Here is a 20,108-nt window from a genome sequence, read left to right as displayed (position 1 = left end):
GAAACAAGTATTTAGCTCTTGGCTCTGTCATAGGCTTACTGTTGGCTAGTCATTTCCTTAGCTTGAGTCTCAGTTTCCTATATGTAACTCAAAGATACTCCTCTGGTAAAGTTTTAGAAGAAATATTTTTTATGGGATTTTTTGATATACTATTTTAACAGTGGGAGTGTCAACAGTAGCATCACACCTGAATGTCAGTGTTCCCTTTCCTGAAATTCATACTGTTGTTTCTTGTGAGTGTTCCATTCTTCCTGCCCTAGACAGTTGTGTAACACTGCTAGTAAACATGTCCTGTGTTTCAGAAGTGACCACTTTTTAATAGTTTACAAAGTTTTCCCTGTGCATGATTGCCACTAACTGATGTTCCTGTCAAACCTTTTATCCAAAAATCCCCCTGCACCAGGCAAATTTAACAAATGATACAGACAATGATGAATTTACTGATCACCAAAATGCAGCAGGGGAGATGTAGGTTAAATATACTTTGTAGCTGTAACACTGATTAAGTCAAAAGAACAAACTGCCAAATGAAGTTGGGTAATTGCCATCACTAGAGATTTTCCAGGCTACGAATATGCATCCATTTAGCAGGCATGGCTTAAAAATAATGCAGTCAGTTTTGCCACAGTTCAGAACTTGGACTGAATGACTCATTATATGCATGTTTTATCCTAAATAATTTTTGAAATTTCTTCCCACTTTACCCTAGCTAGGGATAAAGCAGCAGGGATGTCAGCAAAAAAGAGTAAATTTTTCTCTCAGCGTGTGCCAAACCTACATGAAATAAGAAACAAGTTATAGTGAGAGAGAAGAAAGCCCAGATTGATGTGACCTTTATTATTTTAATAGTGTCTTTCAGCACAATTACAGAGTTGCAGGATCGCAGAGAACAGAGCTGGAGTATAAAATAACATAAATAAATAGAACAGGAGCCAAAGCAGTCAGCAGGAGGTGGTTGGAATTGGGCAGTGAAGGATGGGTGAAGGGTTTGCATTGGTCAAAGCCTTTATGATTCAGCCACCATAGTTGCAAATTCTGGAGAAGGGAAAAATTTTTTTAAAAATATTAAAAAAAGAAAATGTGAAGAAGGAGGTAGCATATTACAATGATTACAGAGTCACTGGTGTAGCAGAAACATCACAATAACAGAAGAACAAAGAAATCCAAGTTAATTAAAGGGGAAGTATGACTTGGGACATCTAACAGTGAAATGAAAGGATTTTATGAGGGTAAGGGAGAAATGCTATACATGCCAGACTGTCAAGACTGTCCACCACTATTCATCTGAAGAACTTGATTAGTTCCCTGCTATTCCTTTGTAAGTCTCGACGGGATGAAGGCAAGAACTAGAAATTTAATTTTGCAGTGAGATGAATTTCCTTTATATCAGAGTTTGGCAAAGAGACTCGTTAATGAGTCTTTCAGAGTATTCGTGTCCCTATATTACAAATATATTACATTTCAACTCCATTTTGTAATGGCAAATTAATTGAAAATGACAAGATTACAAAAACAGAAAGCTGACACCAACCTACATAGCAATCTTGGCCACACTGGTGATAACAAGGAAAAATCATGTGATCTCAGAGGGCCAGGATTTTACCCTGGCCACCTTTTATTGGTGTTACATCCATAATATTTACATAAATATACCTATCTGTTTGGGGTTATTTTATGCTTTGGTATATCTAATGCCTTTCAGCAGGGTGATAAAGTATGGAAAAGGCACATTTGTTTCCGGGTGAATAGCTGCCTGGCATACTGCCCTCTGAATACTGTATTACCAAAGGAGGTTATAGTTCCTAACTCTGTCTAACCTTGGAACAGCTACACTCGCGAATACCTTGCACAGTTGCATGTGCCTCAGAGCATTAAAAATGACAGACTGGAGGGAATCCCAAGAAGGGCAACAAAGATGATAAAGGGATTAGAGGGTATACAGAGAGAGTGGTTTATGGGTTTAACATAACCAGCTAAGAGGAAAATGACAAATAGGGGAGACAGTCTTCTATAAAGGCTCAAGAGAAAATTATTGAAGTTTGACATAATGAAGAGTAATGTCTTGCAACTAAAAAAGATAGAAGATGAAAATTAGGCATTTTAAAGAACATTCTAATGTTCAGTTGAAAAAATGCTAAACTCTGAAGTGAGATCTTTACTGACTGGTGTGTACAAACAGCACTGTTGATGACGTGTCTGAAAAACAGGTTGCCAAATGCTGACAAATCAGACTGAGAAATAAAGTGTCAGAGGGTTTAAATTGAATCCAAATTTATCCATCATTTTGAAAGATGTAAATCCAAATTAGAATTAGTGATGCAGATGACTTAACACAAAATGTGTATAAATCCTGTACATGGTGGGTACATAGATCACAAATGTTGCGAACTGAATTTAAGAGATAACATTAAGTACTTGTGGTAGAAACCCAGACTATTCTGGGAAAAAAAATGAAAAAGGCTATGATTATTAAATCACTGTGTGAATAAATCCTGCAGAGAGAAACATGAACTGCAATGGATGAAATCTTTCCAAAAGGGAAAACTAACTATGCATATTCTATTAGAAAAAATTGTCATACTTGCTACAGCTAAATTAAATCCTTTTTATATGAATTTGTACCTATGGGATATATTTGGAAAAGGTTATTCAGACTTGCAGCCAAATATTTTCTAGAATACATTATGACAGTGATATTATCACTTCATGGCAATATATTTCATGGGTACTTTCTGATAGCCAGCAAACCGTAAAATACTGCTTCATGAATAACTGCTATGTGCTTTATACTTTTTTCCAGGATTTTCAATGTCCTTTAAACATTTCAAAGATGTTCCAGTTGAAAAATCTTGTAAACTAGTTTACTGTTTATTTTCCTATGAAGGTTAGCCGAACCACAGGTGGCTTGTGGAGGCATTGTTACAAAGCGTATTCATACATGCAAAACTTCTGAGATAAGGCACTGTGTATTAGCCCCTGCCTGTTGGTCATTCTTGTAAACGTTTATTGCCTCTGACTGGCCTGTTAGAGAGAGAATCCTTGTGACTGACTACATCCTTTCTTCCAGTTGTAATTCTCCTTCCAAACAAAAGTTTATCTTTCTTTGCATAAATAATAGTTTTAAATTACAAGGATTTAAACTATTTTGTTATCTAAAATAATTTACTAGCTATCTTGCGTCAAAGCACTGACTTAAAAAGAGAGGATTGTTTCAGTGTGTTCAGTATAGTTTAGTAGTTTATACCAGCCTAATGCATACCCTGTAGCATTTTACAGAGGACATGTTGTAGGCTAATGATTCCTCTCATCAGATTGTGTTTTTTACATTATCCATACAGCAGCAAATCTGTTTAGGAAACTTCATAAATAAAGACTTACACTAATTTATTTTAGAAGATACAAGAGCACAAAGAGGCGTAAGAAAATAAGGACTTCCAAAAGATTTTTCTTTTTTGCCTGGACTTTTACCTGTGACAAGTCCATGACTTATCAGTTGTAATTTTGAATGCTTGATGTCTCGTTTTTACAACATTTAAAGAAAATAATTGAAATATCTTAAAATATCTGCAGAAGTCAAGCTGTATCACAGAAATGTTTTGACTTACTGGGATAAAAATTTGAACCTGTTCTGTCTACAGTGCATGACCACTAAATTCTCTATGTACCTTCTCAAGTCTGTTAATATCAAGAAACTGAAAGTCATGGTGTGCATGTCCAGTGCTAATACACAAAATAGAATAAAAAAACGTTATTTTTGAGCAGAAATCCTCATTTTCTTTTCTCCTCTTTCTTATAAATATACTCCTGAAGCTGACAGAGCTCCTTCAGCATTGCTTCCCAATCCAACCTGGAAGCTAATGTTTGTGGTTTTATTAGGTTATCTGGCCTTGGTCTGCAACTTTTTTCCAATTCATCATCTTCTGTTCACATCAGTGGAAGATGGGGCGGGCTTGACATCACACAGAACATGATCATGTCTCGCATGAACAGGCTGCAAGTTTTCAACTGTTTGAAACTGGCTGATGAGCCACAAATTATAAGTCTTGATCGGACAAGAGGTAAGCTGGTGGAACTATTTCTGAGCTGACCAGTCTTGCAGGAACAATAAAAGGTTTAAAGTGGGAGACTTAAGAGAAAATTTGTCATGTGAGGCCTCTAACTGGAAGAAGGCTGATTAGGTTGGGATTAACGTTTGTGATGATACATCTGAGAAGATGGCTCTGTGGTGTTAAAAATCCATGAAGATCAGTTGTTACGACTGCAATAGGCTCCTGAGGGACAGCATTCAAGGAGTCATTAACCCCTGTGAAAGGCTGCATGTTTGTGATCAATTAGTGATGTACTAAGCTGATGTTTGAAACAAGCAGTGAAAGTGTGGCCTGGCAATTCAATTACAGGGAAATGAACAAATGGTTTGCAACAGAAATACAGCATTGCAATACTGAATATGAATGTGATGTACATTCATGACTTTACATTTTATTTACATAGGCAGTTATAATCTGTCATTGGATTTATGAACCAAAGGAAAAGCTGGAAAGTGTCTGTCATCCTCATCCTCTGGTCACAGTCCCAGCTGTTAACTTTGCATGTAATTTGAACCTTTCTGGTGTAACAATTTGCTGTTGGAATCAAATTTAAGAAATGGAAAAGAAACGGGTAACGTTGTACAAGTAGGGGTATGGCCAGAAGAAGCAAAGGAACAAAGCCCTTCATTCTTTTCTCATTATCGAGTATAAATTCAGGGTAATTCCAGTTCAAAGTTAAGGAAGGGTAAACCTTGCAGAAGGAAGGAAGGCTAAAAGTTGCAGAAGGAAGGGTAAAAGCTGCAGAAGGAAGAGATAAGGAGAAGAGGTGTTTTGTATTGTTCTGTTACAATGTACTGGCCTTCAGGCATTGCTTCAACTTTCAACAAAAGTTATGGTCAATCTTAAATAAAAAAGTTAATGCCGTATCCTCTTGTATAAGCCAAAATCATTCTGCAATATAGTTCTTTTATTCCAATTGATACTGCTTTTGTTTTGCAGTCTTCCGGGAGTAACTGAAAAATGTATCTGAAGTGAGGCTGGTGGATCACCTGTAAGCTTACTTACCTGAATCAAGTTTTTTTCTGAAAATCTTGCCCACCGATTTTAGTACCACTGCAACTAATTTTAACGTGAATGAGGAAGACCCATATAATGAAGCATGTGAAATTTCAAATAATGACACACTCCTGGGGTTCAGCAGTGCAGTTTAAGTTTACCAGGAACTTCCCCTAGATGTTTCACAATTGCTTCTCTGCAACTGTAATATAATCATGATCTGAGAGATTAAGAGGCTTTAGTCTAGAAACAGGATCATAGTCACTGATACGCCAGTGTGCAATGGACAGGCAGTTTAGCTAATACATCACCTGACTAGTATGTCCATAGGTGATCTTGTATGTCATTTTTTCAGCTTCTAAAGTGGGAAAGTATCTTAGTTAACCTTATTTTGCTTTTTACTCCTTTTTAAATTGCTTTTTAGTTGGAAACAGCACTTTTTACAAATCTCAGAGATCAGGTAACAGAGATGTGAGGTTTTTTGGACTTTTTTTTTTTTTAGACTTCACCCTATCATATGACTCGTCAATATGTCGAAAACTTAGCAATTGCCTGCTGTCTAGGTGATTTAGTACTCTGACCACAAGCCTCTGCTACTACCTCCTCCAGTGAGGAAAGATTTAATTCAAAAATGCATCTCTTCATGTCTGTTCCAGTGTGTCTCAGGGATACAGAAGAAAGAGGAAAAAGGAGAAATTTTATATGTGGGCTAATTTGATTCATCCCAAGAGGGAACAGAAAACAGCAGTAATTTTTTAAGAAATGCTGTGAGGGGAAAAGTTGTTCTTGTAGTTCTCATATTTAGTAAGATGGAGTGACAAGCTTTCTTAGCTGTGAAGACCCACATAAACACTAGCAAAAGCTGGATAGGCAGTAATTGTATAGAAATTCCATAGTACACTGACTGTACTTTGAATTTTAAGAGCATTGCTTTGCTAAGTCATGCATTACTTCCCTATTTACTGATCATCAAGCAGAAATTCTGGTACTCGGCTTTTTTTCTTTCTCTTTTCTAAGTCTTGTAGTCAAGCCCGGGTCTATTGAACTGTCAGTGTCCTGATCCTCACGCCACTCAATTCAATGGAAAAACTAAACTAATTGAAGTGGAAGTTGGACCGGCAGCGAATCCTGTGCTGTGCTGTGCCTTAACGGCGTCTGGGTTTCTGTAAACTCGTGCCCCCTCTAGTGTCAGAACTCGGCTCCTCTTTCCCCTAAAGCCTGCAAGCAAGGTATGGCAAATGGAGCAGGACTCGGCCTCTCCTTAAACCCAAACCGTGCCCTTCAGAGAAGGTCACAGCCCCCAGCGATTCCCAGATTTCCTCACTTCCTGTATGTAAGTAATATTCGCTTGTTACTGTCAAAGTTTATTCCTCTAATCACATACCATCAGCGCCAATTTTACCATCACCGTCCTTATCTCCAGCAGCCAGAAGAGCCTTCGTTTCTTTGTCTGATAGGTCTCTTCCATCTGGGGTAAAGCCCTTCAGTACAAACCTAAAGAGGAGGCGTGGAAAAAAGGATATATATTGTTTTTTTTTAAAAACAGTTTCACTTGGTATTTAATTATACCACTGTTTTGATATATGAGTTGGAATACAGGGTTGTATCTTTTGTTATTGACCTTCTTTAACAGTCAGGAAGAGCGCTGTACTCTGAAACTGCATTTGACTGAAGAACTATCTGTAAGGTATTGATCGATCATGTCTTTCAGGGTCCTGCGAAAAAAAGCTACAGCTAGCTACCTCCAACACACCTGAGATCATACAGTCATCAAAAAACTGATTATTGCACACAAATACTAGTCAAGAGATTGAATCGCATGACATTATCTAAAGTCTTGTGAAAAAGAAAACAGGAAATTAGACCCTTAAGGCAAGGTTATTTGAGAAAGGACATATCTTTTCTTACTTTAATTCTTCCTCTTCGATGAAGCCGCTTCGATCTTTATCAAGAATATGGAAAACCTTCTTCACGTCTTCTGGGCTCTTCTTTTTCAATCCTACCATCTCGAAGAACTTCTTGTAGTTGAAAGATTCGGCCGCTACAGGAGATGAAAAGCCAGAGAACTGCTTAGAAAAATCATTGAAAGGTGCACCAACACATACCAGTAGTTTTCTTCCATACTGCTGCACGCCCTATCCTGGAGTCTAACCCTGCCGTGGTAGAAGCTGGGTGTACGCGTTGTCATCGCCCATGCTTCATGGCCACTAAATGAAATAAAGGGGGAGAGGGGCAGCGTCTGCATTTTGCAGGTGAAGAGCTGAGCTACAGAGGAATAGAGACTTGCCCAAGGTCACACAGGAAGTCTGTGATAGAGTTTGAGCTGAAGGCTAGCCTGCTTGGTCAAGTTTCACTGCCTTAAACACTTTTCTTTTTTTTTCTTTTTTTTTTTGCTAAGTTTTACGCTGAAACAGTCACCTGAGGACGGACTCTATTAGATCGCTGTCACCTTTTGACATTTCCACCCCTGGAGGGGAAAAAAAAGGGGGGCGAGGGGCAAAAAAAAAAGCCGCTCTTGCTCAACCACGGGGCGTTGACGAAAAGTGTTTCGCAGCACATGGCTGTTTCAGTTCTGTTTCGCTCTTCCTGAAGACTTACTAGAAATCGGAGTTGCGTTTCGACCGCTGCACTCGTGGTTTGTGAGCTCAGACCCTGCAAGGGAGTGCTGTGCCGTATGCTGCCTGCAGGACCTGCTGAGGCACGCTCGCCGAGAGCAACAAAAAAAACCCCAAACAACCCCAGAGCCCTTGAAATTGGAGACGACATAAATGAGTTTACCTGCTCCACCTCTCCTCCCCTTAGCCGCACCCGCTTTTGTTCCACCCGCGTAGCCCAGCGACTGTGGTGTGGATTAGAAATCCGATACAGTGACCTCCAAAACGTGCCGTGGGCTTTTTTTTTTTTCTCCTTCCCCCGACGCATCCGTATTCCCGACGCAGCTTTTCCTATTATATAAAATTAAGGCGTCTCAGTCCTTCGGGGTCTGTTTGACTGAGATCTGTCCTTAGTCGCTGCTAATTGCATCTGCTCCGGGACACAGCGATGGCCCTAGGACAATGGAAGCTAATGAGAAAAACAGCTGCCGGATCCGGCAAAGCAGTTTGTTGGTCCCTCCGACTCTCTGGCTGCTGAGTTTATTCGGGTTCAGCGGGTTTTGCGGCTTCTGTCTGTTTGGGGAAGGTCATCGCACAGAGCAGGACACAAGAGGTTGCTCTCCTGGGGGTGCTATCAGCCAGGTAGTTTTGGGTTTTTTTTGGAGGCAGAGCTATGACGTGTGCATCCCGGAGCACGATTTCTGGCGTTTCTCCGAGAGCAACCTTAACCACTTGAATCTCCGTAAGCACGAAGAGGGTTTGCTGTCGGTTGCGGGGTCGCGATGAATTAGAGGGGTGGGGGAGCCTGAGAGGGAAGCGTGGACCGCTGCAGCCATTCGTCCCGCAGAACGCTGCTGCAGTCCAGCAGTGCACCCGCTTGCCCTGCTGTTGCCCCCTGCTCCATCCCGAAAAGCAAAGCCCACCCGGGGATTCCGCATAGGAATAAAGAAAAGAGCGGATTCTTATCTCCTTGAAACAAGAAACGGCAGTTCTGTTAAATACCCGAAACTGAATTTCGGGGTAAGTGGGAAGCTGCCGGCAGCCACGGCTGACTTCCCTATCCCACATCAAGATATAACCCACACCGGTTTGCCGAGGGTTTTGTTCCCTTTGAAACTGTCCTCTCGGTAGAAGCAAAGCCCGTCCGCAGTTACTGCTTGTCTGCCTTTAAAATAAATATTTCACCTCTGTAACGCGCAGAGCAACTTTGCTGAGGATGCAGCCCTGCACTCGATAAATCTGTCAGGCTTTCAGGGCACTTCTGAAAACACATCCACGTTTGATATTTTGTCTAACCGGATCCTCTGTCTTCCCCGAGCTTCAAGAAGTGCGCGGCTATCCTAAGCTGAAGAGACGAAAGGGGAAAAAAGGGGGAGGGGGGGGGGAAGAAAAAAAAAGAAAAGGAAAAAAAAAAAGCAAGCACTCACCTGAAAAGGCTCCCACAGCCTTCTTGATATCCTCAGCGCTGAGCACGTCAGTCATAGCCATCCTGCAACTGTTTGAACAGGGGAGCAAGTGCGAAAAGATTAAAAAGTGCTTTTCTCATCATTTCTGCTCATATGACCAAAGCTGCAGTGCTGTGTGGGGATGGCACACTGGGAGAGGCTGGAGCCGTGCCAGCAGCTATATAGCTCTGCGTGGATAAGTGCCACGGGCTGTCGCTCTCCAGTTTGCAGAGCGCCAAGTAGTCCCACGGACGCGACGGTTCGGCTAAAGAGAGGGGACGGGGATGCCTTTGCGGGGACCGGGGTGGGAGAGGACGCGAGTAGGGGCCGCTTCCCGGAAGGCTGGAGCCTAAGCCTTACTGGAGCAGCGCCAGGGTCTGTCGCGATACCGGCTGGAGAAAGAGTGGTGCCAAGGTCAAGTTCTCGGGTGCGGTGGAGGAGCTGGTGGCGCAGAGCAGAGCCTCTTCCTCTAGTCAGTCAGGACGAGCTCTACCAGTTGTATTCGGTGATGAGTAAGGGACTGCAGCAGATGCCAAGCTTCAAGATGCTCTTGAGGTCGGGAAGCGAATGCAATGTAGCTTTTGAACATTCGCCTTATCGTTCAAACACTTTAAACATCTCCCCCTCCTCCCTTCCCCCTCCCCTTCACACACATACTCCTTTTAGACCTCGTTTCTTTCGGGCCAGTCCATATTAAGCATCATCCTCGCTGAATTAATTATCACATCCCTGCCAGTCCTACAGATCCCGTTTGTAATGCACAATATGCTGCAGAACTTTCTGCGATATGGTATGACGAAACGAGATGCGAGATGGCAACGTGCTCGTGCGGTGGTGGACTCCTCAGGCGGGACCAGCCACCTCCTGACATCGCCAAAAAAGATTTAGGAATTGTAATGTGGTTGCTAGGATTTGGGGTTTTGTTTTGTGGTCACGTTTTGGTTGTGGGTTTTGGGTTTTTTCCCCTCCAAGAAACCGTGCCCATATGGCAAGCAGTTCAAGCCGTTCCCGGAGCTTGGGCAGCAGCCATCAGGCCGAGGTTAGGGCCCGGCAGTGGGGCAGATCTCGGCAGGAGCGTTGGCAGCGCCGGCGGAGGGCAGCGGGGTGCCAGCGGGATCCCCACGCTGCGATCGGCGGCTACAGCCCCGTCCCGCCCGCGTCCTTAGCGGCACCCGAGAGAGCGGCCCTCGAAAGGAAGCGGCTGCTGCTGCAAAAAAAACCCAAAAAAGAAAAAAGCCACCTCAAAACCCAAAGAAACCCAACAAACTCGGGTCGCTCTGTCAGTAATTCCTCGACGCTTTTAAAAGTAGGAGCCCCCATCCTTTTCCCCGCGGCCCAAGTTCAGCTGTAGCGGGTGTAACAATGACGTAATCGGCATGCTACTGAGCGCAGAAGGACGGAGGAGGAGGTGACATTGGGGTCCCCTTTTCTTCTTTTTTTTTTTTCCCTTTTTCTTTTTTAAACAGCGACTCTTCGTTGTGGGAGGGACTGTCGTTTTTGTCTTGTTGACTTCCCCCCCCCCCCCGTTCCGTGTAACTCCCGAGAGACGCGAGAGGCTTGGTTTGCTCCAAGGAGAAGCAAGGAGAGGGACGGGGGAGCCGAGCCCCTCTCCCCAGGCTGAGCGCATCCCTGCCCGCGATCTGCAGGCAGAGCGGAGCTGCGCCCCAGGGCGCCGAGCCGGGGCCGGCTGCAGCCCCGCTGAGGGGCTCCACGCTCCTTCCCGCGTGGGTCGCTCTCGCTCAGCTGCCCCCGTTGTTTCGGAGCTGGGAGGCGAACGGGTGCGATAAAGGGCACGAATCGGGTCCCTTCGCGGAGCTGAAAAAGCCCGGTGTAGCACAGGTTAAATCCCAGTCGTTAGCCTGGTTTACGCCGAGGTTAGGTGTAGACCCATGGATGGAGAGCTGCTCACAAGAGACACCAACGTGCGCGGGCTTCTGTAGTTGGCGTCCCTTTACTTTTCCTTCACCGGCGGAAGGGAGAAGAGTCCCTCCTTGCTTCCAGCGGAGACGCCTCCGGCCTGATACGACATGGCCGTCCGCTTCCCTGCTTCAGCCCGCAAAGGAGCCGGGCCTCGGCCTCCGCCGTTTCTTTTCATTCTTACGAACCTTTTACAAACCCGTCGCGGAGGTGTCCTCCTTCTCGGAGCCTCCGAACCTCCGCCTTTGAAGTCCCTACGAACAGGAATGCTCCCGACTCCTGACCGCCCGCCAGCGAAGATGCCCTCGTTGCGGGTGACCCGTGTGTCGGTGCCGAGCCCGCCCTGCTTTGGAGGGCTGCCCGCGGGGGTAACTCAAGCCCTCGGCTGGCAGAGGCGATGCCCGGGGCTGCCTGCTGTGCCGGCAGACGCCAATCGGGTTAATTAGCCTCGTGCCAAGCGAACCGGCCGGAGGCGTGTAGCTTACCCGGCATCTGAGCCGCGTTCCGTGCCTGCGCGCCGGGGGATGGCAGACCGCCATCTTCCCTCCGCACCCCTGCGGGTGCGCCAGCCCGTCCCGCTTTCCCTCGTCACCGGAGCCGCCGGGCCGCCTGGGCCTAATCATGCTGTGAAGGCGAAAAGTGAGAGGTGCCAGAAAAACGAGGCTCCAGATCAGGTAGAGCCATCTGTATAGTGTAAATAACGTTTCCCCCAGCTTCCCGTCCCCTGCTCGCCAGCCCGCGGGGCCGCCGGCAAAGCGACATACAGGCTGGGGACCGAACATGGAGGGGTGGCTGAGGCCCGCCTCTGATCGCAGCGAGTGCATCCGTTTTAAGGACAGCTAGGAAACTTCTCGAAGCTTTTAACCACCGAGCTTTAGTCAGAACCGTTATGTTATTCTAATATAAGAGGCGTTTCACGAATTGGCAGTTTCACACTCGACCCTTCACCCTTTTTCTCATCATCCCTGCGAGACGAATGACGCCTTTTTCTTTATTTCTGAAATATTGCCAATTTTCCTGCCCGAACTATTTGCTAAATCCACACCGTGGATTTCCAAGTTGTCTGCACAGAAGCTTCCGTAACGGTGGTATTCTGAACTAAGTAAACGATCAAGTAAATGAAGCAGAAATTAACCCGCCCTTGACAAAAGCAAACAACTCAGGGAGAATTTCATCAACAGGAAGAAGCCCTCACGCCACAAGTTGAAGCAGAAAGCCGGGAGTCCTTTGCAAAAAGGGTGACACCTTTCCTTTATCTTCCTAATGACCGCACGGCGGAGAGCAACGTCATCCCATCGCTTACGATCGACTGTGCGTAAAGACAGGCTTCGTTCCTGCGACGTGGCTTGCGGCGGGGGGGTTGCCTTTGGCTCACGATCGAGCATTTCATTAAATTCTCTTCACCGAGTCCTCGCTCCCGTTCTCCTTCACTTTCTCCCCTTCCCTGTCTTGGTATTTCCATTTCCTCACTTTCTCCCCTCCTTTTCTCCTCATTCCCCCTCAAATGTGTTCACCTATTTCCCCCTTTTTACGTCCCATTCTTTTCGTTTACAGTCTTCTCTGCGGGAAGCCATTCCTCTGGTGGGAAGATTTGCACCTCTTTGTCTCTGGGCTTTTGTCTGGGGGAAGGGGGGACGGGGTCGGCGTGATGGAAGATAATCCTTATCTGGTTTCCTTCGGGCGCGGGTCCGGGGTTCCTGCCGGGAGCGTCCGAATCCACCTTTGCTGTGGGAGTTTGAACGTTTTCTTGCTACTTACCTTTTGGATCTCTCCTAAAGCGGGCTTGAAAAGGGTGTTAGATATGGAGGTGGTCAAAAAGAGGTGGAAGTCGGGGTAGGAACCCCACTTATATAATCTCTCTTGCTCTTTCTATTTTTGGCAGGTGATACCCACTCCTCACTGGTATCAGATATTCGGGGATTTTGGTGGCGGTGTCACATTTATCTTTCCCTTAACTAATCAAGGAACACTATTAATAATCCTTGGCACTCACCTTCCCCTGGCTGCGATTACCTCGGCAAATTGACGGTCCCCTTGAAACTTTATTGTTAAGGGCAGAGGAGAGGCGGTAGGAACCAGCTGTCTGGGGGCAAAGAAGAGCTTCATCTTCCACCAGATGCAGGAGGTGGTGTCGGGGAGATCTGCCACCATGAATCGGGAGGTTCAGTTCGAGGGATGGGACTCCGCTCAGCAGGAAGGAAATAGGAAGATGCAACCTCCTCATCAGAGTGAGGGAAAGCTCAGGAGTTTGTCCTTTTCTCTCTTTTTACCCTGGCAGATACTACTTGAAACAAGAGGGAACAGCCCTGAACTGCCTCCCGCACTTAAAGCTGCAACACTCAGCTTAGCTTAACCTCTTGGCCTTGAAAGAAGGCAGAAATAATTTTGCCTGCAGGCAAGAGCAAGATCAGTTGTGCAATTAATGGTTGCTCATACTTACAGGGGCGCCCACAATCTTTATTCTGGGCCCCGCTGGGCAAGGTGCTGTAGAAGTCTAAAAAATTTACAACCTGAGCTTTCTTAGGCGAGGTGGAGTGTTGTAAGTTAAGAGATACGATATATACAGGCATAATACATTGACTGTAATCTTTTCAGCATATAAATTCTCTCTATGCTGAGTTGCTCGTTCCAGGGGAAGACACCTTTAAAGATACCTCTGTCAAGCAATAATAACAACAATAAAAATGCCATTGAGACCTATTTACCATTCTGTAATCCATCTGGGGACACTTTCCTGATATTTAGTGTTTTTCTGGCAAGGGGAAACATTTTATAAAGGACTATGAATCACATTTATCTGGAGTATATTTGTGAGAAAAAAAATAAAAAATCTTTTCTGTTTCAGGACTCAAACCCAACAGTTCTTAGGTTAAAAAGCAACCAAGCTGTTGTGATACAACTGAAGTTATCTTTTGGTAGAGACAGGTGCTGCAAAAGTGAGATTTGATTTTTCTACCTTGATTAATTGATCCTACAAGGGAGGAAAGATAATTGAGGTATATATGGGATAAGAATATCTAAAAGTACTTCTCTACTGCCAGTATAATTTTGATGCCGAGTTCTGTGATATATTGGAAATTCTCCAGCAGCTTTAGATAACTTCTAAAGAGGAAGCTTTATGGAATCAAGCATGACAAAGGTTAATTAAATCAGTTTAATGTTATCTCATTTATTTTTATTACACTTCCTGTAGTGGTTTTCAAATTTTCAGTGTGCTACAGTAGTAAGGGCAGTAATATTCCCTTTCAGGTAGCCTCCTTTAGTAGGGCTAGGGCACACTGTGTCGGTGCCCTAGCTCAGCGCAAGGTGAGACTTTGTATTTAATTACAGTGTGAGAGCTGATTCTTGTGGGTCCAAATGCTTTCAGCTAACTGGTGTGTTGCCTTTGGAGCAGCATGATTCATAGTAAGCTGTTTGCTACATTCAGTGATGTGGGGTTTGCATTACACTTTCACATATTACATACCCTTGATGTAGTACCAAGATTAGATGCTGGTTTAGAGATACCAGTATCTCATGGTTGTTGGCTGGATGCTCTATTGTCATTTGGTAGCTGGCAGAACAACTCTTCTCTCTTACCTTCTTTTGGCAGCTTGGAGAGGACAAGGGTTGTAGGACAGTCATTTCTGTCTGGTCCATTGGAATGAGTGCATTTGTCCACTGGCGAAAGGAGAGCAAGTACAGGGCTTGTCATTAAGATTCCTCTGTGTAATTCAGCCATGTGAAAGCAAACCTGATTAGTGGAAATCCTTTCTTATCCTTTTAGTTAGTTCCCACTAAGGCTTATTTACCAAGAGAGAAGCAGATTTATGACCTCATTGGGCATATAGTGAGGTCTTTGTTACATGTCAAGTGTTTCATTAATTAAAAGGGTTTTTGTTGTTGGGATTTTTTTTGTGGAAGGAATGCAATCAAAATCTGACACTTCTAGTTTATTTGTACAAATCTGCCTGAACCTGAAAGACATGGAGAGTCGTGGCAACAGGATCACTGAGAGTTCACCTGTGTGAAATGGTAGAATGTAGGGAGGAAATTTCTGCTACTGCACTCATCAGTTTCAGTAACGTGGTTACATATTCACTATCATCTCAGTCAGGTTCATTCAGGAAAAGATTAGGACTGGGCTTCCCCTTTAGGATAAAGATACACTGCAGAGTTAATTGGGACACTCATCCATTATAATTTCTTTTTCTCTTTCCCACCACACATAAGTAACTGTAATCTGAATAATAAGGTGCTCCAGGTCCATATCAGCCAATGTACCCAACATTTTTTATGTTATCATCATAGTGCTAGCATAGCACTTTAAAAAGGAAGCTTGTCCTGCTGCTATCTCCCATATCTAGTACATGTGTTGTGACAAGCAACTTCAGTCTTCAGGGATACCAGTCAGCCATCTTTCACTCGCCTTGTGTTTCTTTTCCTACTTATTTGTTAAAGAAGCCATATGACTTCCTTTATTTGAAAGCATATTCTAAAATCTAGAGGTTTCATCGATAAAAAAATGTTTCTTAGTTGCCAGTTAACATTTCTCATATATATTTTTATCTCATCAATATCTCACATAAGTCTCTGGATCAGCCTTCTTTTTCACTGTCTTCTTGGTGCTTGACATGCAGAAACAAACTTCACAACTCAAAAGAATTGTAAAGCAGGTATGTTTATTACAGTGCTGGACGCATGGGGGATATCTCCTCCTAACATGCGTGCACTGAAACAAAAGTTCATCCTTTATATACCTTAAATACATGAATATTCACACATTTTCCAAGAAATCACCGCCTCCTTGCTTATCTATTACATTCACATAATGCTGGCATTGCAAAACTACACTACGCATGTGCGGGGGTCTCGGGTGGTCATCAGTGGTCGTTTGGGGAGTTAGCCCCTACTCCTTTTTCCCTTTTATGGTCACAGGTCTCTTGAGGATAATTTCTTCTCCTTGGATGTTTGCCCCTTCTGTTGTCCAGCCAAGCGGTTCCTTCTTATCATCCTTGTTAGAGCATTCCTGCCAGTCTGTCTCTACGCTCAAGGTTAAGATACCTTCTCTGTTCTCTTTAATCTCTCAGTCCTTGCTCTTAACTCTTCTTTGTTTTAATTTTCATGAGGCCTGCTTTAGTCGTGATTAACCATTTACACATAGTTACAATGTTAGCATTGAGGAAATACAGCCTAAGGGCTATGAGAATAGGTTGTTAAACATAATCACATAGTTATTAGGCTAAAGAATTCTATACTAAAGTCAAACTAATCATGTAATCAATAACCTTCCATATATTAAGAAATTTGAAAAACTTACAGTTGATTAGTGACACATGCTGAAACCTTATAATTGTTTTAGATCCTTGTTTCAGCTTATGCCTTTCATTTGATTTTACAAACAGTTATAATATCCTTTAGTTCTTGGGTTAGCCAAGCTACACAGAATTATTTGTTTTATATTTTTCCTCATGAATCAGCCTCTCTAGACCTGTAATAATTTTTTCTTACGTGTTTTTGGTATTCCTCTGGTTTTGTTGGCACCTTCTTCGTATTGTGGTGCCCAGCATAATATGGAGTTACTTTGCTGTCTGAGCTTGTAGAGTATTCTAAAGTACCTGTTGCAGTCTCCAACCTGTTATATAAGACAAGAATGATAAATCAGGTTGAATTTGCTGCAATTCAAGACATATATACAATCTAGTACCCATCCACATTGCATTTAGATTTGGAAAGAATTTATGCAACAATTTAAAAACTTTAAAAAATATAATTTATATGCCTGCAGCATATTTTAGTCAAAAACATTTTGAAGCATTTTACAGACAACATTCATTATACAGGATCTCCTTCATTTTCTTCTAAGGCAAAGCTCAGTGCTGATCTCACCTATGTTTAGAGGCAGGATAGGAATCCTTACAAACACAGTATTTTCTTTGTGACATAAGCGTATGTTTCTTCCGCCTGCTCCTGCTATCAAACTTGCCTCTTCTCACCAAGTCCTAGGTATATTGTCCTCTTTTATCTTACTTCTAAAAAAAGGAGGAAATACCATGTTTCTATCTTTCTTAGCTGAAATGACATGCCTTAGGTGCTCTGTATAACCATAAACTATACAATACTGTGATTCAGGATTCCAGAAACCCTGTACCAAAAGTCTTCTGGAGAAGTAGGAGTACATATGAGTTTAAATTAATATAAAACAATTGGGAATTATTAGGAAGGCAAAATATCAATACCCACATTAGAAGTTGTCCAGAATTTTAGGACAAACCTCTCCTGGCAAAAGCCAAAAAACCCCACTAAACCTTTCATGTTGGTGAGTACAACTTGCAGCTTTTTCAAAAGATACATTTACATAGTAAAGAATGTAGCACCTATTAAATTTAGTCTGCCAAGGGTGTTGTGATCTTGAGAGCTTTTATGTGTTGGAGAGGAGAATGGACAAATTCATGGAAGAGAGATCCATTGAGGTTACCAAACTCATACAGGCCACATTCAGCCTGTGAAGTTCCTGAGCTAAAGTGGCTGGGATTTGGGATAGGATTAGGGGAAAGTGTCATGTGATCGCCTTGTGCTTTTGATCCTCTGAAGGCTTTTGTCTATGTCCACTGTTGGGGACAGGATACTGGGTAGAGGACTAGAGGAAACTTATTTTGATCTGGTATGGTGGTTCTTATTTTCCTCAGTGTAGTTTATAATACCAAACGTGTGAAAAGTGGATCAGAATGTATATGAAAAATACATCAGTTCAAAGAATGACTCACAGTACCTATAGAAAAAAAAATTGTTTTCTTTGCTAATACAAAAACAGGAAACTTCAGTCCATGTTTACTGTGACTCTTTGCTTCTATGCTGCTCTTGAGTTCATATATGACCTCTTTAAGCTGCATATGTTGAAAAATCTGAACAGATTTGTTCAGGAATATATATATATTTTACACTACTACCTTGTGACTGAAAATATCACTTGTTTTGTATATACTAATTATCATTTCCTTCTGCCAGATGGAGTATATCAGACTGATTCAGGCTTTTTAGGTTCCATTACTTCTTCATAGTCCATGCAATGGACTATTCTTTGGTTTGCCTGAGAGAAGTCTGTATTCCTAGAACCAAACCATTTTTACAGACGACTCCTCTGATAATTGTCTCAAAAGCTGGAAATAGCAAATGACTACAAGAGATACCCCAGAGGCTAGAAGTAGGTCACTAATAGTCCATGCCACCAGTGGGCTTTGGGGACTCTCCAGCTTGCATTGTAAATGGTGTGGAAAAGAAAGTGAAATGTCTATCACCCAAAAGAGATAATACAAATGAAAAACAGTGATAGGTGTTTCTGTGTAAACCCCTGGTGAGAGTTAGGCTCAGATTTCCAAACAAGAAAAAAGCTAGTGCTGAAAGAGTAGGTCTGTGTATCATAACACCTCCTAGCAACTCTCAAATGGATACTTACAGTAGGAAAAAAAGCTGTTAGTCCCAGTGGGAAATCCTGACCCCGAGGTTAAGAGAATGGAACAGTTGGTTTTCTTTACAACACACACTTGTGGGTATCAGACATTTGTCATAATTGACACTCTGGTGTTGTTCACACTGGGATGGTTAAGCCCATGTAATTATTACCACAGGGGTTATATTCCAGAAAAACTAGCACAGCAGTCAAAGCATGTAGATTAGGTTAAACAGCTTTTGGGGAAATTTGGCTTCAGTTTTAGCAGTTGGAATCCTGTGGTAACACAAATTTTCATAGTTATTCTTTAATTAATATGGAGTTTTTTTGTTTTCTTACACTCTCATAATTTGTTTCAGAGCTGTTAGTACACAGGGAGATGGATTTAAAAGTCAGAGGTTTGTAAAGCAGTCATATCTTTCTGGGTAAACAGCGAGTGGGAAGAATCTTATAGCAGTGATGCTCAAATGGCAAGTTGGGACTTTTCTGCCAACCTCCCAAGTGGAAATTTATGTCTAAGAAAGTCTGTAACTAGCAGCAGAAAAGGAGCAGAGTTGCCTCAGCTGTTTATTTATTGTCAATATTTCATTAGAAAACAATTCTTCCACTTACACAACTGGTAAATGAGATACCTTCTCAAGTGTGGGTCAAGCCAAGTCTCCTTCAGCCAAGGAGAAATCAGTAAAGAAAAGTCATTATTCTCTAGTACTGTTTCAGTCACCCTGATGAAATGAGTTGAACAGCCCCAGTCCAGTTGTTAATAAACAGATACACAGACAACAAACTTATTGGCACTAAAAGAATATCCCCATGTAGTTCATGGCCTGACTTAGACCCAAACACTGAATTCTCTTGTACTTTGTCTTCCTTACCTCTTTAGGTTGCCTAAAGGGAGAACTGCAGGAAGGAAATCTCTATTCTTGTTACCTACACTAAACGTCTTAAGAGAATGGGCAGACATTCCAGTGTTAGTTTGTCCAGCAGCGTTCACTTCTGCTGCATCTGGGATTCCCTCAGGTAAATGTCAAATTGAAAATTTGAGTTCATCTTTTGTACCATCCTTATCCTTATACTCTGTTTCCTGGAGAGAATTTTATTAAAGAGTCACTGGCATATTCCTAAGGGAAGTGTATTTTCCCTGACATTACCAGTGTACCACAACCTCTTCTTACAATTCCCTTTCAGATATTCCTTCTGATAATAAGCTTATCACCTTGTTCATAATCTTATATATGGGGATTTCTTTTTTTTCCTAGGCAATATGAAAAAGTTTATTCCCACATTTTAAAACATTATTTGCAAAAAATTAGATTGTTTTATTGGCCTAACACATTTTAGAGAAACTTATATTAAGTTTTTTATATTCTGCACATCTGAATTGATGCTTATTTTGGGCGTACTTTTTTTTTCTTGGATGTTTGTATTTGTTCTCCTTCCTAAAAAGGTTCATGGTGGTGATCTCTTACATAAATCGCCTTGTTGCAGGGCCTTTTTGCACTCCTCCGTTCAAAACTTTGTGAATATTCCTTGTGTAGATAAAAGCAATGTTGTAATCTAGAAGTGGAGCATCAACAGAGCATGTGGTACAGATCTGAATTATATGCAACAGAACTTTTAGCTCATGCCATGGTATTTTGAC

The 20,108-nt window shown here is 42.6% G+C and overlaps 1 protein-coding gene across 1 annotated transcript; it reads right to left on the bottom strand.

Moving 5' to 3' along the window:
• Window positions 1-1,006: 1,006 nt before the first annotated feature.
• On the bottom strand, window positions 1,007-9,261 carry PVALB (parvalbumin; the record flags this gene model as incomplete). Its single annotated transcript, XM_082013962.1, has 4 exons — window positions 9,106-9,261; window positions 6,993-7,125; window positions 6,469-6,578; window positions 1,007-1,035 (listed from the first exon to the last, which is right to left on the bottom strand). Exons 1-4 carry the CDS (start codon window positions 9,164-9,166, stop codon window positions 1,007-1,009), a joined length of 333 nt encoding a protein of 110 aa, XP_081870088.1. The 5' UTR covers window positions 9,167-9,261.
• Window positions 9,262-20,108: the final 10,847 nt, after the last annotated feature.

The sequence above is a fragment of the Phaethon aethereus genome, assembly GCF_964289735.1.
Source record: "Phaethon aethereus genome assembly, chromosome: 1".
NCBI classification, from domain to species: domain Eukaryota; kingdom Metazoa; phylum Chordata; class Aves; order Phaethontiformes; family Phaethontidae; genus Phaethon; species Phaethon aethereus.
This window is presented reverse-complemented; position numbering and strand designations above follow the sequence as displayed.